General features: G+C 41.6%; 1 protein-coding gene across 1 annotated transcript in view; it reads left to right on the top strand.

The window, feature by feature from the left end:
• Window positions 1-24,477, top strand: part of Dgki (diacylglycerol kinase iota) — a 499,206-nt gene that overhangs the window by 354,833 nt on the left and 119,896 nt on the right. Inside the window, 1 exon segment of the mRNA XM_045160292.1 lies at window positions 9,880-9,980. Coding sequence (XP_045016227.1) covers window positions 9,880-9,980 — 101 coding nt within the window.

Here is a 24,477-nt window from a genome sequence, read left to right as displayed (position 1 = left end):
TTGTAACTGCTTTTGTGCTTAAACTTTACAGTGTTTGTGACATTAGTCCCTGTGACTGACTTATCTCAGTGAATTAAGGCCTAATATCCATCAAAATGGCAGTTAGAGTGCCAATAAAGCTGAAGGAGTGTTGGGGAGAAATTGCAAATGCTTAGGACAATTTGAACAAAAGCCAGGCATTGTGGTTACCTTCTCATTATCCCACCAGAAGCAGCTTATGGAACAAAAGGGATTTAAATATGTCTATATATTTAAATATACATATTATACATATATATGTACATATATATATATTATATATAATATAAATATACATATTATACATATATATATGTATAATTTATTTCTTTGAGAGAGAGAAAGAGGGAGAGAGAGAAGGAGAATGGGTGTGCCAGGGCCTCCAACCACTGCAAACGAACTCCAGACACATGCACCCTCTTATGTATCTGGCTTACGTGGGTCCTGGAGAATTGAACCGGGATCCTTTGGCTTTGTAGGCAAACGCCTTAACCACTAAGCAATCTCTCCAGCCCCCAAAAGGGCTGTTTTTAGGTGTATAGTTTCCTGAGGAGGCTTCATCATGGTGAAAGAAGCTGTCTTGCTTGTCATACACCCATAGCAGAGAGTCAGCAGCTAGCATGATCTAACTCTGAACCCGCCTAGGGCTGGACTCAAGATCTGCACCCAGTCACACACCTTCTCCAGCAGGACTATACCTGATGGAAACTACATAGGAAGCTTAATTGAAAATACCTGAGACTATGGGGACATTCACGTTCAAACTTCTACACTAGGCCGCTTCCTTCTAGTGACTTATTTCTGAATGAAGATCTGAACAGCCTTTGAAAGATGCAACCATAGGAAAATAGGGACTTACATGGAATAGTGAGCATTGAAGTAGATACCTCCCAACCCTGTAAGGCTCCCACCATCTTATAGGAAGATCTTGCTGGTAGCTGTCTCAACAGTTTGTAATCCATGACACACCCATCAGGCCTTTCACGAATGGAAGTCCTACAGACAGAGAACTGAGGGCCACCCACAGAGAGCTAAAAGTCTGTAAAGTTTCTGCAGAAAAACATGTCTGGCAATGAGATCACATGACTAGCTGTGGCTGACGTGATTTTGGTCTATTCTTCTCAAGATTCAACAATGCATGGTTTTGGGGTTCCCGAGGCATTGTTCTCTCCTGTAGGCAGATGACAACTGAATTATGAACGTTCCGTCCGGATTTGGCAGGTGTCTGAATTCCATTTTAAATCTCTGTTCAGAAGCCTTGATTCAGTTTGGCTTTATTATAAAAGAGACCTTAGATGAGTTTTTGTTGTAGGTTATCTTTTAGTGGCAGTTCAAAATATGTCCCGAGATAACACTCAGCAATTTCTAGAAAGTTGCTAAAGGAAGCCATTGATTACAATTATGTTTAAGTAAAGTTGAGCTTCATATCTGATGTAAAGGTGTGTTGGTGGATATTTCTGGCTCACTACTGTGCACTTGAATGACTTGTACTCATAAGATGAATTCTTTACCTTTTTGCTAGGGACCTCTACTATTTTTTATATTTTATTTAGTTACTTAAGAGAAAAGGGAGAGATAGAGAGAGGATGGGTGTGGCAGGGCCTGTAGCCATGGCCAAAGAACTTCAGACGCATGTGCCACCTTGGGCATCTGACTTACATGGGTCCTGAGGAATCAAACTTAGGTCCTAAAGCTTTGCAGGCAAGTGCCTTAATCCTGAGCCATCTCTGCAGCATTCTACTATTTATTTATAAGCTCTTAGTTGTCATTTTCTCTGTGTGGATCCCATTAGAGATAAAATACTAGAAGATAAGAATATGGTAACTCAGTGTGAGTTTACTTCCTGATCCAGAAGTTAGTCAGAAAACAGAAATAGACAACCAAGTTGGAGTGCTGTCTCAGTAGCCCAGTGTAAGGATGTACATTAAAAAAAATATTTTATTTTTATTTATTTGTTTATTTGACAGAGAAAGAGGGAAAGGGGGAAGAGAGAGAACTAATGGACGCGCCAGGGCCTCCAGTCATTGCAAACAAACTCCAGATGTGTGCGCCCCTTGTGCATCTAGCAAATGTGGGAACTGGGGAATCAAACCTTGGTCCTTTGGCTTTGCAGGCAAATGCCTTAACTGCTAAGCCATCCCTCCAGCCTGGGATGCACATTTTTAATCCCAGCATTTGGGAGGCTGACGTAGGAGATATTACTGAATGTTTGAGGCCAGCCTGGGCTATAGAGCATTATAGGTTAGCCTGGGCAGGAGTGAGACTCTTTCAAAACACACCAGAAAAACAGAAAACCCTTAGGACTGGAGCTCAGGGAAGCCCCAAGGCTGAGCTGTGTGGGGGTCTCAAATATCATGCGGAATCTCAAAGGAATTAACCTTGCTTGTTACTTCCTTGTTTATAAACAGTTGCGGGAAACCACTTGGGCAACTGCTGGAATTGCAAGGAGGGAGAATTCCTCCTGGGAATTCATGATAGGAATTAGTCTTTTAGTCATATCCCATTTGTAACATAAGGACCAGTCCAAACAAACTCTGTTAAAGATAAGCTGTAAACACATTTTATTATATCTAGATTGTGATCTCATATTTGGATTGCTTGAAAGAATTTAAGGAAATTTTATTATTGTTTTTAAAATCGAATCTGAAGGGAGAAAGGCAGACTGAGTTGTGATGCTTGTCTGTCTTCCAAGGAAAATTAACTTTCCCTAAGTGATAACTATATGGCTAAATTATGGTTCTTCGTAAAAGTTTGTTTATCTGCATAGTGAGTATTATAAGGGACATATCTTAACCATGAGTCATCAGAGAAATATCAATTACAAATGGTGTTTCACAAAGCACAAATTATTGAGTATGACTCCATACATTAAAGTTCTCCTATGCAGCATATAGAAGATTTACATTCCTGATATCTGTGAGTAAAATACTTTGCAAACATTAACTCTCTCTAATTACATTCTTACCTAGAAGATTAAAAGGCTATCTAAGCCTGAATCTTATCTCTCCACCCATGTCTTCAGACATTCATCATGGTAAGGCTTGCTGTTTGATAATCGGAGCTGCAACTCTGGATTTAGAATCAAATTTAAATTTTTTTTTTTAAATTTTTTTAATTTATTTGTTTGAGAGCGACAGACACAGAGAGAAAGACAGATAGAGGGAGAGAGAGAGAATGGGCGCGCCAGGGCTTCCAGCCTCTGCAAACGAACTCCAGACGCGTGCGCCCCCTTGTGCATCTGGCTAACGTGGGACCTGGGGAACCGAGCCTCGAACCGGGGTCCTTAGGCTTCATATGCAAGCGCTTAACCGCTAAGCCATCTCTCCAGCCCCAAATTTAAATTTAAAAAGACTGAAGATGTAGCTTGAAGGTGGACCACTTGCCTACCATGCGTGAGACCTGAGTTCAGTTCCTAACAACACACAGGCACATGCACACACACATACCTATTATGGAAACAGAAGAAGCATTAAGATGCTAATAATAGCAATGGTAGGAATAATAAGATTCTTTTCTTTAAAAAATTTTGTTTTATCTTTATTTATTTATTTGAGAGCAATAGACAGAGAGAGAAAGAGGCAGATAGAGAGAGGTAGAGAATGGGCCCACCAGGGCCTCCAGTCACTGCAAACAAACTCCAGATGTGTGTGCCCCCCTGTGCATCTGGCTAACGTGGGTCCTGGGGAATCGAGCCTCAAACCAGGATGCTTAGACTTCACAGGCAAGTGCTTAACTACTAAGCCATCTCTCCAGCCCTGTAATAAGATTCTTTTCAACGACTTGCTATTTACTGGGAATGCCTTATCTTTTCTTTTAGTACTTATTCCATTCCTGTCATCAGCCCCATTTTCAGATCGGAAAATGGTTTAAAACAGATAAATTTGGAGTTCTCAGCAGCAAACCTAAATTCATTTTCAGAGTTCAGATTGAAACAGATTTTTCCTGACTGTACATCTTACCTTGCCCACTGTCTTAATATGAAGAGTGCTGTTTCTAGACGAGCCATGTTTTCAAGGAGAGAATCATGGTGATAGTGGAGTGAAAATGACCCTGGAGGATGCAGACACCTACTGTGCCTGCTTTGTCCTCCAAGACATCACCCATGGGTGGGGGATTGCTGGGTGGTGGCTGCATCAGACTGAGAACAGCTCTGCTGAACAGTTTGATCCAGCAATGAAGGGGCTTGAAACATGAAGGGAGAAATTGATTTTTGTGGATAGCAGTTCTTCATCGGGACTTATGGGGGTTACATTCATGTCGTCCCTGTGACAGAATGCCTGACAGGAACAGTTTAAGGGAGGAAAGGACTATGTTCATGGTTTCGAGGACATTTCAGTCCATTATGGAATGGAAGGCATGTTACTGGGAGCAACTCCATCCTCAGTGGCAGGAGCATGTAGTGGACTGTTTACGTGACAGAGACTGGAAAGCAGGAGAAGGCCAGAACTAAGGGTGGGTATAACCTTCAGAGTCCTTCCCCTAGTGACCTACTTGCTCTATCCAGGCCCTACTTTCTGGAGGCACCATGACTTTCAAAATAACATTAGAAGCTGAGGATGGTACCAGGTGCTCAAAACATGAGCCTGTGGGGGAAATTTCAGATTCAAACCATGATGGGAATATATATGTGTACATATATTCGTGTGAGTGTGTGTGTGTGTGTGTGTGTGTGTGTGTGTGTATGGAGTACATGTGGATAGCTAACTATTGGGAGTGAGGGCTATGAAGAGACAGAGAATAATGAAAATCAGGTGTAACCTGAATGACATTGAGTGCTAGGGGCTTGATGCAGTGAATGGCAGTCTCTTCCTTCAAGCATTGAAGGGCAGTAGGTACGGATTGTATGGCTAAGTGAAGCCGTGGTCTGGAAACTGTTGGAAGCCCATGTGAGTGCACTAATCTTCTGGCTCTTAAGAAAGTGGTCATGGGCGGCAGGGGTGGGGGTTGCTTTGGAAGTTAAGCCCAACGCTTCCACTATGCTGACAGAAGTAGTCCTAATGTCACAGGAGAAATGAACAGGATGGTGATGGGTTGAGATCACTACTTCAATAAAGGAGTTCATAGATTGCTGTATCCCTTCTAGAAAACTTCAGTGGTTCCATGGAAGTCAGGTTTATTACCCTTGATACAAAGTCTAAATCAGTATGGGTGGCTTATGGTCAGTGTCGGAATGGAAGCAAAATTATTTTTATCCAGGTCGTTAGTCTCTTCTATGCTCTACTAACTTCCTCAGCCATATGTAATTTTAGAAAAATTAATGACAGCGCTATTCCCCAGACTCCAAAGAACAGCTCTGTCAGCCTCCACCTTTGGTTAGCCATTAATAGGACACTAATGTGGTTTGACAGAAGGGGACAAAATTGAATTCCTTAGCTTTCAGTTAATTTCTGTGCACTTTTCCCTCTCTGTATTCTATTTCCATGTTATTAGTAGGCCGTGTGAAAGACTAGGAAGCAGAAGATTCACGAGTGTGAAATGTCATGACTGCAGTCAGGCTAAACAACTTCTCTCCAGAATCTTGTTGAAAGCGTCTGGGGAGGTTCTAATAGGTGCTCTAAATACCTTCTTGTCGCTGGTATCAGCCGATGCTAGTTTCAGGCAGAATCTTATTTAGGAGATAAAGTTTCTGAATTATTATAATGGTATCAGCTAATACCTATTGGGCATCTATCCAAAGCATTTCCCATGCACTGATTCATTTAGTTCTCATTCTATGCCTATGAGATCGATACTGCTAGTATCTGCACTTTGTTTATGAGGAAACTAAAACCCATGGGTATGTAATGAACTAGTAACTAGAAACACTTCAATTCAAATTCATTCAATCTGTTTTGGAGGCCGGCCTCTTAATGTTTTGTTGTGCAATTGTTTACACAGGGTTCAGAATGGTTCACCATCATGGATCCCTCAGATTTGTTTATGGGCTTCAACTGGGTCCATGACTGACATGAGGCAAGACACATGACAGCCTAGTTAGAAAACTGTGCATTAAGAAAGCTGCTGGTGGTAGCAAAACCAAGGTATTTTGTAGGTTTTTTAGAGAAGATGGGAACTGACAATAAGAGAAGGCTGGATGGGTGAGGGCATTACGCATTAAACAATTGGCAATCATCTTCATCTTCTCTAGTCATCCTGGAGAGTAAGTGTAAAAATATGTGACTTCAGGCTGGAGAAATGGCTTAGTGGTTAAGGCACTTGCCTGTGAAGCCTAAGGACCCAGGTTCAATTTCCCCAGTACCCAAGTAAGCCAGATGCATTAGATGGCACGTGGGTCTGCAGTTTGTTTGCAGTGGCTCGAGGCTCTGGTGTGCCTGTTCTCTCTCTTTTTCTCTCTCTGCATCTGCCTCTTTTTCTCTCTCTCAAATAAATAAATAAATTTTATTTTTAAAATGTAACCTCATTTAGGATCTTAACAACTCTATTCAAATGCAGGTTCTTATTGTATGCCCCTAGTATGGTCTCTGGAAGTCAGAAAGGCTGGTGGTCAGTAGGTGTTTTTCAGAGACAATAACGTGTGCGTTGGAATCAGAGAGCAAAACTGGAAAGCCATAAGGTGTCAGTGTGCAGACAGGGAAAAGGCATGGAAGAGTCCTGAGTAAAGGCCTATGCCTGTCAGTGAGAGCAAGGACTGGCCAGCCTCCAGACTGCTGAATCTGGTTTCCCATGGGGCTGCTGCTGCTTCAAGGAGGCCTCCAGCCTTCATACCTCCAGTCTACGGAAAAGACTAGAGCTCAGGCCATGAGATCTACTTTTGGCACTTTCCCATCTGCCATCTGCACAGGACATGGAGGGCTGCCCTTCTATCTTCCCCGACTGTTATGTTTGATGGGAAATGTTGGTTGGTTAAAATCTTCATAAAGCATTTGAGGAAGCTCGGAAATGAAAAAGATGAAACTCCATGATTTGGGGATAAGCATTTGGTACGTAGCTAGTGTGGGAACTGTTAATCTCTAACACTATTCCTGTCTACTCACATCTAATCCCCAGCCTGGTTTACTGTGAGCCTTATTTTTATTTTTTTAATTATTTATTCACCTTTTTATTTATTTATTTGTTTATTTGGTTTTTCAAGGTAGGGTCCCACTATAACCCAGTCTGACCTGGAATTTACTATGTAGTCTCAGGCTGGCCTTGAACTCATGGCAATCCTCTTACCTCTGCCTCCCAAGTGCTGGGGTTAAAGACGTGCACCACCATGCCTGGCTTCTCTTATTTTTATTCTTATTCAGAGTTATCATTTCTTTATATAGATTGATATTCTGTTGAAATAGCTGTATTATTTCTTTAAAAATGATGATATTCAGTGGAAAATTAACCCTCAAAACTGATCCCTGTGAGATAAGCAATTGGAGCAGCTTATTGAATCATAATTGTGACACTTTTCTTATGCATATATCCTTCTAAATTCTGCAGTTTACATATGGGTGTTTATGCCATATGCAATAGTCCGTGACTTTTAACTTTGCAAAATATGCAATATCCAGATCACCCTCTGAATACATTACAGACCTGTGAGTTCATTTATAAGTCAGGATGGACCACAGTTCACTTAACCAACTTCCACTGTTTGTTGACAACTAAAAGACTCCTTACCAGGTGGAGGTCATTTGACTCTGCTAACCAGTATGTGAAGGCTTTCTTGTGGTATGCTTGGGATTCTCGGTATTCAGCCCCTGATGGGAGGTCTCAGGTCCTCCAGGAGCATTGTACAGCATCAGAAACTTCAAGCTGATAAGTATGGAGACTAAGGTTATCCTAGCACTGACGGTTAGAGCGATGTGACTTTAAAATCACTCCAGCTTTCTGAGATTTAGTTTTGCCTACCCACAAAAATGAGGTTTGTGGGCATAAGTGGTACTCAAGGTCTCTCCGACTGATTTATAGATGTTCTGCTAGACTAGAGCTCTCATCTGCTTATCAGCACTTACATACACGTGTCAGCTTTATTCTTCCAAGGCCAGCGCAATGCCCATGCAAAGTAGAAAGCTGACACGTGCATTTGGGATGATGGACTGGCAGCCGACATGTCTGTCTGCAGAGCTTCTCCCAGGACTAGGTGTCTCTGTGAGTTTTGTATACGTGGTTTTGGTTTTCATATATGGTGAATCTCAGGCATTTCTACTTGTCTGCCTTCCTTGGAAATTTTGCATTTATTAGAAAAAATAGTTTAAATCTCTGTCCTTTTCTGTCTCCCTGTAAACATGTGTATGAAAGGGAGAAATTTTTTTTTTTCTAGAATATACATGTTGTTATTTGGTAAAGAGAGTTGAAGTCTACACCAAAGGTATTACTGAGTTTTACCTTAATTCACATTTTCTTATCTTATATAATTCATGGGAATGAGATTTATTTTTTTTTCCATATCCTCCTCTTCCAGAGTTTCTCTGAAGTTCTATGAGTTATGACTCCTACACCCCGTGTGTGTGTGTGTGTGTCTGTGGACTTGAGCACTTGAAGTAGGCATGGATAGAGGTGTCCTGTCTATGAAAGCATTATTTCTTCCTCTTATCTGTTCTTTTCCATGTTTCCTTTCCTCTACCCCTCCCCTGCCTTCCACCCCTCTTCTTTCTTCCTCTCCTTCCTTTAAATAAATGAATTGTAGACTAATGGTCTTCCAGGTTAGTCAGCTGGTGACTTTTATCACCATTGAGTATAAAAGTATTATATTTGAGAGAAGGCTCATGACTAATAAAGCCTGCGTAGTAAGAGTGTACGAGGACAACATGGGGTAGCAGCCTGTTAGCATGTAAAGGGATGTATTGATCCACAGTGGAGGAGACAGGTACAAAGTCATCTGATTCAGCTCATGCCTCGAATTAAACTACTTCGAACATGCGACTTAAGAAAAATTCAAGGAACTTAGGAGAGGAAGCAAGACGCTGTGGAGAATTTAACTGCATCACATGTGTCCTAAACCAGCTCAATTTAATTCTTTCAAAATAGGCCACATACTTCATTCTATTCCTAATGAAAGTACACTGTGTGTGTGTGCGCGCGTGCGTGTGCACGCACACATACGTGTGTGCACTCTGAGGAACCTCAAAGGCAGCATTTGTTGTAACATATTTTAATTGAGTGTTTTTTTTTTTTTCAGAGACTACTCATTAGAGTTATGCCAGTCTTAGTCCTCTGCTCCCTGGATTCTCAGTCCACACTTTTAAATAGATTTTTTAAATTTCTAGGGAGGGTTAGGCCACCAGTAACCAATTGTGGCTATTGCGGACATATTTCTTACAGTACCTTCTAGACCCTATACCCTTCTCACCATTTCCAAGTACTGTGTCTAATGTATCATTGCACAAAACACAAGAGCTTTCTTTATTAATTTTTTTGTTTATTTTTATGTATTTATTTGATAGCAACAGACAGAGAGAGAAAGAGGCAGAGAGAGAGAGAGAGAGAGAGAGAGAGAATGAGAATAGGTGCGCCAGGTCCTCCAGCCACTGCAAACGAACTCCAGACGCGTGCGCCCCCTTGTGCATCTGGCTAACGTGGGACCTGGGGAATCGAGCCTCAAACCAGGGTCCTTAGGCTTCACAGGCAAGCGCTTAACCGCTAAGCCATTCCTCCAGCCCAAGAGCTTTCTTTAAATTTTAACAAATTACTAGTAAATATTTTACGAAAATGTTCTCCAAAACTCCTTTCTTCCTTTAAATATGTGTTCCTACCTACATTCCATAGACACAGAGAGGCATTCTACAGACAAGTTCTGTGTTCTGGTAGACAGGTTCAACTTCTGGCTGGAATATGAACTTTCTCTTCCAAGCCAGAAGAGGCGCTATTGCCATTAGTCCCTCCAGATGCCTGCCGCCCGGTTCTGCCTTCTCGTTTGGATCTGACTGCTTGGTTCTTGTTTTGCAGTCCCCAGTCTGTCCCAGATCGCCTGAGGATCCGGGTGAACAAAATCAGTCTGCAAGACTATGAAGGGTTCCACTACGACAAAGAGAAACTCCGGGAAGCTTGTAAGTCGCCAGTGCCTAAGAGAGCTCACGTGATGAGCCTGTCTGCTTCTGCCGTGCCTCTGGTTTCGTGGGTTAAATTCATTCGTCCTTCTGTCTGAAAGTATAATTCAGGAAAACATAGTAACATGGGAACTCCAAGTGCTAACATATGGGCCACAAATGCATAAATAAATGGGAGCACGGGAGGGAAACAGCAAAATCTGGTCGTTCTTTTGTACTTGTCAAGTCGGGAGTTCTTGGTTTAGTCATTTCTTTAGTTTCAGCCTTGTCAAAAAATGAGAAAGACAGAAAGTTGATATGGTAACATCCCTCTAGAACCTCTTGAGCCAACAGAAGAAGCTGCTACAGCCAAGTTAGGCAGGGTGGGACATGGTTTACCTCAGTTCCTGAGCTGTGGTGTGATGGCAGACCGAGGCCTGTGAACACGGGATGCTATGATGATATAGTCATTTACTGATGGGGAAGGGCCACGGTTTCTCCAGGTGTTAATTGAGTCAACCTTTGAATTACTTGACCAAGTATATATATATATATATATATATATATATATCTATTTCAAGTTAGTGTCTTGCTTGGGTCCAAGCTAACCTAGAATCCACTGTGTAGTCTCAGGTCTCAAGGTGGCCTTGAACTCACAGTGATCCTCCTACTTCTGTCTCCCTAGTGCTGGGATTAAAGGCATGCACCACCATACCCGGCTAGTGTTTATCTTTTCTGTATACCTTGGAATATGCAGCCAGTTGTTAGCTTACTTCATCAGTCAGTACTTATTTGGGCATGTTTATATTCTGGTCATTAGTTTAGATGGGTGCAGATCTATGTCATGGTAAATGAGGTTATTGGATAAAATAGAGCAGGAAAGAGCTGGAGAGATATTAAAGGCACTCTCTCGAACACCTGACAGCCCAGGTCCAAATATCAGTACACACATAGAGCCAGATGCACAGTGACACATGCATCTGGGGTTCATTTGCAATGGCAGGAGGTCCTGGTATGCCCATACTCTCCCTCTCCCTCCTTCCTTCTTCTGCTCTCCTTCTCTCTCTACTTGCAAATAAATAATAAAATATTAATAAAATAGATCGGAAGACATTACAATCCTGGGTGTTACAGGCATCAAGTTGGTAGGTTCCCTCTTAATTGGGAAGGCCAAGAGTCAGGTGCAACAGGACCAGAGAAGGCAAGAAGGTGAGTGTCTAGGAGAACAGGCTCAAATGCCACAAGCAAGGAAGGAGTTTTTTATAGAACTGAAGCCCCAGCTGGTCCACGGTGCATCTCACGAGAAGTACGAGAAGAGGCCAGAGGTTCCAGCGGGTGGCCACGGAGTGGGGAAGCGTTGCGGAGACAGCGACTCCTGATTCCTGCTTTTTGACACTCACTGTGGGAGCTTTAGTGCGTGGCATTCCTGAGAGCCAAGGACGGTCATGAGAGCATGTGCAGGGCCTTCTGGGATCTGCAGGTGGCTTCGTGTGGGGGTCCTTCTCTCCTGGAGGCCGAATGTGAGGGGGAGTTCTGTGGGACCCTGCATTCTCAGTTCTCTCGCATGTTGGTTGTCTCAGCTTCCTCGTTCATAAACACCACTGCCTTGCCTTTCCTCTCCGCCTTCCCTCCATTCTCCACCTTCCTGTTGTTAGAAGAAGAGTGCGAGCTGGAGGGGAAGTAACTTTTTGAAGTGCTTCATTTCTTTCTTCTGTTAATAACATATTGGAAAATTATATTATATATATATATATATGTATATGGTATTTATTTATTTATTTAAGAGAGAGAGAGAGAGAGAGAGAGAGAGAGAGAGAGAGAGAGAGAGAGAGAGTAGGTTTACCAGGGCCTCCAGCTGCTGCAAACTCCAGTCACATGTGCCACCTTGTGCATCTGGCTTATGTGGGTCCTGGGGAATCAATCCTGGATCCTTTGGCTTTGCAGACAAGAGCCTTAACCTTTAAGCCATCTCTCCAGCCCAAAGGAAATTATATATATGTATATTTAATGCAAATGAAATTATAATGATAGATCGTCACAAAATCTAATTTAACCCTTTGAAAGTTGACCATGTGTGATATATGTATGTGAGTGCAACAAGATGTCCATGCAGTGTAAGTAAACTGAATTCTAGAAGATACTTATTATAAGGAACAGGATTTCACGGCCTTTCTTATTTCATATTTCCAAACAATAGCTTCAAATTATTACAAATAATAAAAGAAAAAGAATTCACCTCAAGTAAAAGTTGGCAGCTTGCCTTCAACTCTGAAGGAAGGCCGTTGGGAGTGGGAATGTGTGAAATTTTTGGCTGGCATGATATTTGAGGCTTATCTGTGGCTGGCAATTATCTGTTCTATCTTCTGTGGCAGCACTGTCTGTCCACCATTGCCAGAGGTAATTGTGATTTGAGTTTTTGCAGGAAGCTGACATTTCCTGGCAAGCGCTTTCTTTGCTCATCATATCTTCCAAGATAAAACTTCCAGTTGAGGAAAAGTTCTTAAATTGGGAGCAGTAACTTGGCATAACTGCAGGTCCAAAAAGTTCAGCATTGTCTTTGGAATCCAAGATAACAACTGACCTCTGGAAGGGGGCAGAAAAAGAGTTACATTAAAGACCTGAGTCTGAAAAATACATCCGTTGGAAGTAAAAGTTGCCAACATAGTCACTCTGCTTTCAGCTGAAGGGTGCACCATGTCTAAACTGTAGATGCCGAGGTGAGCTTGGTTTTTGAGCTTACGGGTTTACTCTGACCTTTGCCCTTTTGCCTGGTTCCAACTTGCAATTTACTACAAATCCATGTGAAGGCTGACAGAACTCAAGTTGAATAGGAGTAAAGACCAGTTCAGGCCCATATGTGATGGACATGTCAAAATAGATGTATTCTTCCAGAAACATTAGTTAACTGAAGTTCTTGGAACACATCTAGCTTAAAAAAAAAAAAAAAAAAAAAACTCCCTAACAATTATACTCTGACCTGCATCCCAGAAGAACAAAGAGACTAGAGCTCTGAGAATATTCACTTATCGTCAGTGAAGTTTCCACTTGAGCAGTAGTCTGATACTGGGTTTGATTTATTAGTTCCCTCCTCTGATGACACAACCGAGTGATTTATTCAGGCAGCCTGTGGCTGTTTGCCATCACTGTTTAATTGATTCTTGCTTCTGGGCCTGGGTCGTTGCTCATATTAGATTCCAAGCTTGGATGTTTGTTGTCTTAACGAAGCCCAGCTTCTGTCTATAATTCAGGGCTCTCTGATAATCCAGTATGGCAACCCCTTTATTGCTTTGCTTATCTCAGCATAGAGAAATATGACTCTTACCATTTCAGACACCTCCCATCTCCCTTCCATTCAGCCCCTCCATCTCTCCTGGGAGCCTTTGTCTAAAACAACAGCATGGAGCATGAGTGCTTAACTTCGACTGCTGTTGGCAAATTTCATTATTACTTCACATGCTTATTGTCTTCCTCACTGGTTATCGTTGATCAACTCTTGAGTTAATGGTTATGGCAGTGTCTTTGCATTTAAAATAAATATTAGGGCTGGAGAGATGGCTCAGAGGTTAAAGGTACTTGCTTGCAAAGCTTGCTGGCTTGGTTTCAGTTCCCTAGTACCCACATAAAGCCAGATACACAAAGTGGTACATGTGTCTGGAGTTTGTTTGAAGCTTCAAGAGTCCCTTGTGTGCCTCTCTTTATCTTAAATAAGTAAATAAAATATAAAAAAGGAAATAAGCATTAAAGGAAATCTGTAATAGTGAAAGCAGAAAATCACTACCATTAATCAAATAAAATATGCAACTGAGTTATCAATAAAGGATATAATCAGTTTCTGAAAATCAGTTTCAGTTTTAGCTACAGAAAGATTCATTGTGATGTAAGACAACTTGATCCTGGTTAAAAATGTAACTCTATCCCATGTAAACTGGTTAAACTTTACATTTGAGCCTAGCTAATGCTACAACTTTTTTTAAGTTTTTCAATTTTTTAAAATTTATTTGAGAGCAACAGACATAGAGAGAAAGAGGCAGAGAGGGAGAGAGAGAGAATGGGCGCGCCAGGGCCTCCAGCCTCTGCAAACGAACTCCACATGCGTGTGCTGCCCCTTGTGCATCTGGCTAACGTGGGACCTGGGGAACCGAGCCTCGAACCGGGGTCCTTAGGCTTCACAGGCAAGCACTTAACCACTAAGCCATTTCTCCAGGCCAATGCTACAATTTTTAATTGCTATGATATTCCATGAGACTAAAAAGTATATGGCTAAAATCAATGAAAGCAGATGTAGCCTATAGAGACATGAAGGGACTAACATTTGCTGCGTACTGTACATTATGTCAGCATAATGGATATCATTGTGATGGATGGACCATGTGTTCTTCCTCAGGATATGTATCTGTGGAGACTGGTGATGTTAGAATTACATTCTAACCAGGTCGAAAGCATTTAGGCATTTGCCCTGGTGGCATTTCCTTGAGAAGTGATTTTGTAGAAAAAGGTGTGCTTGTGTTTTTGTGATTTATTGAGAACTTAGTGTGATTTGGTAGGAAAAAAAAAAAAAGGAATGTTTGTGTTTGGATCTCAACTGCAATCCTGGTGCAGTGATTTAATTGTTTTGAAGATCAACTCTTTTCATCTCTAAAATGAGAATATAATTTCAGCCTTGCTGGGCTTGGGGGGGGGGGTTACAGGAAACCCTGCATGTAAAGCCCCTGGTGGTGAGTGTGCCACACTGATCTGCTCACCAGAAGAGGAAGCGGTGATTGTTGTGGTTGCAGTTGCTGAGGAGGTCCACCGTCTGTCGCCACATTGCCTATCTGTCTGCAAGTCTCTAGAGGTGGGCTCAGAGGACAGCCAGATGTCCTTCAACATGCACCCCTCCACCACAGACTCCCTTGCTCACCTTCCAAAATAGATTTGAAGACTATGATGGACACAGTCATCCCCCAGCTTATCGGTTCTAGTATCCCACATGGATATCAAAATTCACAGATAGATACTCAGGTCCCCTTAGTGATTGATATTGCATTTGCATATAACCTGGCCATGTCTTGTATACTTTAAATCATGACTAGATTGCATATGATACTGAATACAATGCAAATGCTGCGATGTAAATAGTTATTAGAGCGAGCTTTAAGGGGAACAATAAGAAGAAAAACATCTGTACAATGTTCACATTTTATCATGGCAATTAAGTGATGTAGATTTGCCCTTTGCAAGACAGTGTTCAGCTACTATAGTTTGAAAATATTCTGGGACAGAGCCTGGTGGCACATGCCTTTCATTCCAGCACTCTGGAGGCAGAGGTAGGAAGAGCGTCATGAGTTCAAGGCCACACTGAAGATTTCCTAGTGAATTCCAGGTCAGCCTGGGCTAGAGTGAGACCCTAACTCAAAAAAGAATATTAGGTTGGGGCAAGAGTATCACAAAAATTTTATGGGAAGAAAACATAGTCATGTTCACTCAATTTGCTTTTATCATACCTACCATTATGAAAGTCTGCTAGGAATATAAGGTACTTAAATCCATGAAGCCTGCAAACACTGTACCTGTATTTGATGGTCTGGATCCAGATATTTGTACTTTCCCTTCCTTCAGTCTGAGTGCATTCTCCCGACTGCATGATCTCATACCCATCACTGAGTATTTTGAAATAAGCTTTTTATTCTGGAACGGTTTTAGACATAAATTAGTTGCAATAGTACTATAGATACTTCAAACTACATGTTACACGCTGCACTGAGGGGCATATCTACCTAGTCTCCTCTGGTCTGGCTCAGCTCCAAACCTTGATGATCCTAAAGAGACCAGTATGTTGTCTTGTAGAATGTCATCCAATCTGGCTTTGTCTGTTGCTTTACCAGATCAGAGTAACAGGGGAGTGGGAAGAGGTAAGGTCAAGGTAGAGGTGAAGTCCCTTTATTTTGTAACACAGTCTAGTAGCACTCAGCTGATAACTATATGGTGTTCCTCATGACATGCAGCCCACCACTGGAAGGCCCCCTCACTCAGGGGGAAGAAGGTCTTCCTCCCTCCAGCAATCCTTCCTGGAGACGCCCTCACATAACTCACCCAAGAAACATGTCTTTGTATTTGATTCCTCATCATTGTCAGTTTAACCACCAATCACAGGGCAGGAGCAGAGAAAACTTTTTTTTTTTTTTTCTTTTTCTTCTAGTTCTCATGGTGACTGCTGAACAAAGGATTGGAGTTTTTCTGTCACATAACCTGGGCCTTTTGGCTCATTTGCATGTCATGGGCTTTCTGGCACATTTACATAGGCTGGGCTTTTTTCCATGCATGTTCAAGCTGCCATATGCAGCTCTGCATATGGCTTCATGCATCTCACATCTCTTTAGCATCTTAAGTCTCCGCTGAGGAGGGTGTGTTGTGGTCTTACAGTGAGTCATCGGCCACCTTCGGACACTCTAGGGCTCCTGGGTGTGTGCCGGTGGTAAGTGTTAGATGTCTTCCCAGCTTTCCCCCTTGCCGCCCCATTTTCTTCATATGCTCATTTTGCAAGGCTTTGTGCAAGGTCTTCTGGGTCCCCCTCCCAGCTTTAATTTTCTACCTCTAAAATGCTAATGTTGAGTTTTACCGTGGGCACACTGTGGCTGAAAACAGAACAAAACAGAACAGAATTAGTCCCAGATTGTTGGAGTTTTGTCTTCTTCATGTGATAAGGGCTGGAATAGAGCTACGGAGACACATGTACCTATTTCTCGAACAAACATCATTTAGGCCATGCAGAGATTGTATATCCATTAAGGAACGAGAACACCCGCTATAACTTCTGGCCATAAGACCTCGGCAGAGCATTCCTCTACTTTAGGCTTCAGCTAAATATGGTGTTTAAGTATTTTTTTTTTTTTAAAGAACATGTAATGAGAAATGTTTAGCTCAATAAAAACTGGATACGACTTAAATTTTTCCCTCTGGCATGTTTCCTTGGAAACTTGTTAAAGCTCCAATATTGCTCATAATGAGCAAGGGCACTAAATTCAGGTGAGTCTATTTTGTTTCGTGGGTTTGCTAAAACTCATTGATTTTGTTTTCTATCAATTGCTTCATCTAAAAGTGAGTCCTCCCCTGCCCACTTAATAAGTTGGCAATGGCCGCTTGGCAAACATAAGGCCTGTGATGAATGAAGGTATGTAGTACGGTTTGAAATCTGTCTGGGGAGTGCAGTGATGCAGTTTGTCCTTGGAGGGTCATGGTTCCTCATCCAGCCTTTCCCAAGTGCAACTTCCTATTCCCACAAATCACAGCTTACCAGGATTTTGTGTATAGTTCTCTTTACCAACTTTCTTTTTAAAAAATATTTTTATTTATAAGGACATGAAAGAGAGAGACAGAGAGAGGAAGAGAGAGAGAGAATGGGTGAGCCAGGACCACTTGGCGCTGCAAACAAACTCTAGGCACATGTGTCACTTTGTGCATTTGGCTTTATGTGGGTCCTGGGGACATCAAACTTGGGTACTTAGGCTTTGCAAGCAAGTGCCTTAACCACTTAGCCATCTCTCCAGCACCAACTCAGGGTTTTAATAAGAAATTTTACATTTCCCTCCCAATGCCATACACTTTCTAGTCTACACATAGCTGTGCGCCCATGAAATTGTGCACTGTAAAAGAACTGAGAGGGTTACAGCTACTATACATAGCTTAGGTTCCTTAGGGAATTGATATTGAGACTGGGAAGGAGTTTCACTGAGTTAATCTGGGGTTTCCAAGAAGAAGCCACAAGCAGTGCAGGGCAAGGACCACACCACTGGGCAGTGGGAGAAGTTGAGCTATGAAACAGCTCTGACAAAGAACTCCTAGACAGACCTTTGGATTTGGGGTAGCCATCAGGTTACCCAGGGGAGACTAGGATTAGTGGATATAAATCAAGCTGCCCTGAGGCAGGGACAATCTTTGAGTGAGGCAGCCTCCTTCCTGGAGAGGGACTCAATGCATTTCAGCAGCTGGGTGACGAGGACCGCATGGGTCTGGGTGGGGATTTCATTTCTGGAAGCACATTGCGGGCAGTTACTCAGAACCTGGTAGGTCAGGACTTCTCAAGACCATTTATTCCTCTCTTCCTTTTAACAACTATCTGTATCAACGAGGTCTCTGCAGAGCAGTTTTATAGACTGGGGATTAACTTATATGAGAAATGGCCTCCATGTTTTTTCTCTGTGTATCTTTTGATCTGACTTCTCTACTAATCAGGAAATTGGACTTGGAGTTAATTACTTTCTTCAAAAATATGTAACTTAGCAAAGTGAAATGGAATCAAAACTATGGATGCTGCCTTTCTTGTCTGGTTTTACCATTTTTATTTAATTAATTAGTTTTATTTTATTTTATGTAATTTGTGCATGATTGCCAAGAGATTAAACGTAGGTCCTTAGGGTTCTCAGGCAAGTACCTGAGACGTCACTCCAGCCTCTTAATTTTATTTATTTATTTGAGAAATGCAGAAAGGAAGAGGCAGACAGACACACACACACATACACAGAGAGAGAGAGAGAGGAGTGTGTGTGTGTGTGTGTGTATGTGTGTGTGTGAAAGAGAGAGATTATGGGTGTGTCAGGGTCTCCTGCCCCTGCAAACAAACTTCAGATGCATGCACCACTTAGTGCATCTGGCTTTACATAGGTACTGTGGAATTGAACTCAGGCCTTTAGGCTTTGCAAGCCAGCATCTTTAACTGCTGAGCCATCTCTCCAGCCCAATGCTAACATTTTGCTGAATGCCCCTTTTGGTATGAAGTATTGCTACGAAATATTCTCCATTTGGAATTTGAGTAGACAATGGAAACTTAAGTGGTAGGTAATCTAAATTTCTGGATATTATTTTTAGCTGAACACTATAGTCAGTAGAGATAATGTCAGAATTTGCTTCTCTACAAGATGGGGTATTTCTCCTGTATGCATCCAGTTAATTGGAATGGAATGGAACTGAAATGAACCAAGGACAGAAGTGTGTGAGCTAGTCTGAAACAAGCTCTTGCTCTGTGACTCAGAAAGACAGCATGTTGTGTTAGTTCAGCTCATACTGAAGAATCATGCCGTTTCTCAGTACCTTGTGAGTTTCCCGAACCCCCAATCTACCCCACTCTTTGGGGTCACCTTTTAGAGAAGAATGAGATATGTCCTCTTGTGTCTACCTTCTTCTACATCTCAACATCTGCCTATATATCATTTGCCTATTCTTTTTGTTTCCAGAAAGAGACTTGAGGATCTGCCAGAGGGCTTTAGGCAATCTTTCTGTTATTAATTTTCTACATGTGTCCAATCAGTTCAGAAATTCACGGATGCATGACTGTGTACTCAGCATTTACTTAGTAGTGACCTTGGCCGTCACCCCACAGGGTAATAGACAAGGTGATACTGAAATTGTGAAAGAGTTTGGAGCAGTGTGTCTACAGTCATCATTTCATGCATTTCAGTTTAGGGTATGGTTATGAAGCATTGTTTTCCAGGACTTCATATTTCATCTGCAGTTTTGCATTTATTGGGCTGGCTTGGCTCTGTAGCCAAGATTCCAGTGTCAGGGTCAAGTATCGACTCCTTCCCAAATGCCTGAGGGCTGGCAGTATAGTTAGTTAGGACTGGTTCTTCTCTGCATCTGAGAATTTTTTCAAATACAAATTTGCGTATGGCATACTTAGAAAAATCTTACATGGTTTTCCAGTGCTCATTATCAGTTACTATTGTAGGATCTCACCGGAAAAAGCTTTTTTTTTTTTTTTTAATCAGATTTCACTCATTTAACACATGAGCTCCAAGGAACTACCTGTCTTGTTATTGGGCTAGAATTGCATTGTGTATGAACTTAGGAGTCTTCATTGAAGCATTATTCCATGTACCTAGGACAGTCATTCACCTTATTTTGGCAGACGTTCATGTGAAGGTGGAAGATGATGGTATTTCATATCACTGTTTGACTAGAACTTGGTTTTTACTGTAGATTCGAAGAGTGAGTGAAGTACTGGACCTTCTGTTCATAGTCTGTCATAGCTTTCCACTGAGGGAAAGCAGTAAGGTCTCCTGCTTTAATCAGGGCATGTGCAATTGTGGGTACTGGACCCTGAGCTGGACAGTATGGCTCTTGAAGTAAATATAGGAACCATAGTCATCAGAAACATGAAAATAATAAATGAAGCAAATGTGATTATAAATAGTGCCTGTGACTGGGCTTCTATCTGACTCTTCATTGTTGTCTAGGGGACTAGGTTGTACTAGTTAGTTCCTTTGTTTCTGGGGCTTTCTATCTCATCCCTGCTTTTCATGTGCTGTATACTGATGATTGGAAAGAGGAGAACAAGAGGAACTTTCCCTGGCTGTGTCCTGTGGAGCGGCAGAGTGGGCTTTGGGAGGAGGCTGGGGGAATTCCACTTCCGTACCCCACTCTTTGAATACTCTTTCCCTAATTCTGCATATAACACATTCTAAATCAGGAACTCTACTCTTGTATTTTAGGTGTTATTAAACTTCTTTTGAAGTATAGATAGTTCTCATTGTCCACCATTTTCATATCCACTTGATTTTTATATAATTTTCTCAATCTTTCACTGCTCTCCTGCAGCTTCTGCAGCTCAACAGGGCTGAAGTCCACAGTGCTGCTCTTCATGCATGTCAGAAGGATGTGACTCACAAGAGCACGTAAAACATGTGGGAGGCACCCTTGTTCCCTTGCCTTCTCTCAATCTAATTGGATTGCTTGGTTTTAACCAATCTGTCTCTCTCTCTCTCCCTCTCTCCCTCTCTCTTCTCACTTCATTCCTATTCTGGATTATGGAACTTTTAGGAAATGCTTTGCATCTTAGAGAGTCATAGAAAGGATTTATAATTGTACTTTTGGTAAAGCAGTTGTTTTTTGACATAAGTGGGCAGGCATCTATAGTGAGGAACCCGTTTAAAGTTTAGTTAAGCTGAGGATACATTAAGTCTGTCATGGGGAATGTTGATCTAAAACCTTGATCTCTTACTAGAACTTACTTTGTAGCTCAGGCTGACCTTAAACTCATAGTAGTTCTCATTCCTCAGTCTTTTCATTAATTTAAACAGTAAAGTCTTTACTTAGTATGAGACCATCAAGCCTATGGATTAATTCTGTATACCAAATACCTACTATCTTCCTAATTTCTGATCATTTGTTTCTTTCTAGGCCTTGCATTCTTAGAATTCAAGGATGGTTCAAAACCTAGAAAATTACCTTAGGAAAACTCACCTTTTCATCTTGTCAGACTATCTCATTTTGTCACTTAAGAGCACTCCTTAAGGAAGTCTCATCCTGGGGTAGTGAATAGTTTTTTCAGATGCTGAATGTACTTGTGTACTGGAATTCTTATCACAGTGGTATCTTCAGTAGGTTGAAACATGAATACCTGGAAGGCTGATGTTATGTTTTATTCTATATTGGATGCCTTTAAATCTGTTTGCTGAAATAATATTCTGAATAACTTATAAAATGGGAAAATACTTGGGCACACTTCCTTGTGTATACAATACATGTGTGCCAAAAAATTCAAAGACAATGGAAACTAAGGTGAAATTAAAGACCACAAATGCCATAAACATTAAGGGGACTTTACATAGTGAGTTACATGTTCTGAGAGCTGCCTTGTCACACAATACACACTGTGACAATGAGCAGAATTTGATGCAATGTAAGATGTAGGTTTATAGAGAACCAGCTAGTTTCCAGAAAGCACACCTCTGAAATCTCATCACCTAATGAAATGCAATGAAAGTTACGTAGCTTACTTTTATCCACTGAGTGATAATTTGCACTAACTGTGGATAGGGCCTGGTTTAGCTCTACCCATGGTATTCAAACTTGAGAATAATTTTTAATCACAAGAAGCAGGGGTTGTGAAATCTCTTGACAGACCCTAGACGTGGAATGGGAAGGTATTCTTAGTGTGTTATGTTCCCTTTTGTATGCTAATCTGCTCATTAACATTCCTTCCTGTTTCCATGTGAGTGATGGACAGACAGTTAATAATGACAGGTAATAGTAAAATGTACCTGTGGCTCAGAGTGGGGAAAAAAATGGATTGAAATATTGCCAACTGATTCTGTCTCATTATTATTGGCCATCAAGTTTGGATCTAATCCCTGAAAACTGTGGCATATTTCAAGCTACTAATAAATAAGGTAAGATGGAAAGATTCACTTCTCCCCTACCACCCCATCTTAAGGGTCTTTCCTTCCTCCAGTCCTGTCTCCTAGTATGGTTTTCACTCTCAATCTCTTATACTCATTGTGTTTTGAATTCTTGAGTAATTGTCAGTGCTGTAGCTAGGAAAGGAGGTAACACTCATCATCTGTCAGTGGTATGGTTAAAGGATGTGTCCATAGAAAACTCATTAGAAGAATTAGCAGGGGCTGGGAAGATTGCCCAGTGGTAAAGTACATGCTACAGAAGCATGAGGACCCTGATACCTATGTGAAACTCTGGGTGTGGTGGTGTACACCTGTAATCCCAGCAGTGGGGCTGTGGTAGTTTGAATAGATGGGCCCCAATATATTGGCAGTCTCACTGGTTTGTAGTTTGCATCTGCAGCTACCTGGCTGGAAGTGGTATCACTGGGCGGGTCTTAAGGTGTGGTGGTGGGTTGGAGATTTCAGTCTAAAGATGTGCAACGTGTGCCTAGCTGGAGTTCCTGAAGTGTGATGTGCTGTGTGGCTTTTAGGCTTGCGCTTCTGTCTGTGTTTGGTTCTGTGAAGGCAGCCCAGCTTCTTCTGCCATTTTAAGAACTTCCCCTGGCTCTGTAAGCTTCAATAAGTCCCTTCCTCCATAACTGTGCCTGGTCTGGAAGGTCATCTCAGCGAACCTGAAGCTGTCTGATACAGGGGTGAAGGCAGGCAGATTTCTGGGGCTTGTTGGCCAGCCATTGTAGCTGATTTGCTTAGTTGTAGGTGAGAGACCATGTCTCAAAAAATAAGGTGGAGAGTGATTGAAGAAAACACATAATATTGACCTCTGGCCTCCACACACATATAAATTCAAATTTATTTAAAAATTAGAGAGCTCAGGCTGGAGAAATGACTTAGTGGCTAAGGCTGCAAAACCTAAGGACCCAGGCTCAATTCCTCGGGACCCATATAAGGCAGATGTGCAAGGTGGCACATGCTTCTGGAGCTTGTTTGCAGTGGCTGGAGGTCCTGGTACACCCATTCTCACTCTGTGTCTGTCTTCCTCTGTTTCTGTCTTTCTCAAATAAATTTTAAAAGGTAAAATAAATAAAAAGTAGAGAGTTCCATATGCCCTTTCAACTTGCTCTTCCCAAGTTTTCCTTATCATTAACATCTATGAATATATTAGAGACCTATGTGTTTCTGTTCATATATAGTGATATTATTTATTCTATGACTATATAATCACCACTAATAATGAGACAGTATCAGATAGAATAGTTTCACTGTCCTAAAAACATGTTGCCCAAAAAAAATACCATTTTTATTGCTTCTTCCTTCTCCCCAAATCCTGGCTACCATTTGTCTTTTTATTGTCTCCATAATTTTGCCTGTTCTAGAATGCCATGGAGTTGGAATTATATAGTGTGTCATGTTTCAGACCGGTGACTTTAACTTAGTAATATGTATTTACAATTCTACTGTGGCTTTCATGGCTCATTTACTTTCATTGCTTACTTTTCCATTGTATGGGATATATCCAATCACCTGTTGACAGACATCATGGTTGCATCTGTTTGGGCAATTATTTTAACAAGATGCTCTAAAGATTTACATGCATATTTTTTGAGCAGTCATAATTTTCAGTTAAGCTGGGCAGGAAGGATGAAGACTGCATGTCAAGAGTTATATTCCGTTCAGTGTGGTAAACCACCGACCATGTGGCCCTCCAGAGTGGCTGTGCTGTTCTGCATCTCCACCAGCAATGGGTGAACTCTGGTCCCTCCACATCTTCACTGGGATTGGTTGATGCTTATTGAATTATTTATTTTAGCCTTTACCACAGGTATATTGTAGTATTCTGTTGTTTGAAGCGACAGTTCTGATAGAACATGTTGAAAGTTTTGATGATCCTCTGCTATGGGTGGCATTTTTCATGTGATTGTTTGAACTTGGGAGCATTGTAAAATTTGCTCTGCAGTTGAGTTTTCTGCTTGTCTTTCCACTGTCTTGACAGCTGTTCTCATTGGAGTTTCAGTTACCTGTTGTTTCAAAGATTGTGCCATTGGTATCATCTCACATGTCCTCACCAATACCCAAGCTCACCTGGTTTTTCTCCTGCATTATAATTTTGTCCTTGTCATTTTTCCCATCTACCGGCCTCTTAGTTTCTCAGTACTACATATTGGTTGTTAAAAGGACAGAAAGTATGTTAATAGCACATGTTGGTACCATCCTTACCCTCATTCCTGTCCTCCCTGCTCCAAAGGGACCCTCATTGTTGGGGAATATGGGTCGTGCATTGTGTGGTAGCCAGTAGTTATGGGGAAGAGGCAATGTCTCTGTGCATAATGTCCCATCTTGTGGCTCTAACAATTTTTCTGGCGCTT

This window comes from Jaculus jaculus, chromosome 10 (genome assembly GCF_020740685.1).
Source record: "Jaculus jaculus isolate mJacJac1 chromosome 10, mJacJac1.mat.Y.cur, whole genome shotgun sequence".
Taxonomy (NCBI): Eukaryota; Metazoa; Chordata; class Mammalia; order Rodentia; family Dipodidae; genus Jaculus; species Jaculus jaculus.
Note: the sequence above shows the minus strand (reverse complement) of the source record. Positions and strands in the feature narration are given on the sequence as shown.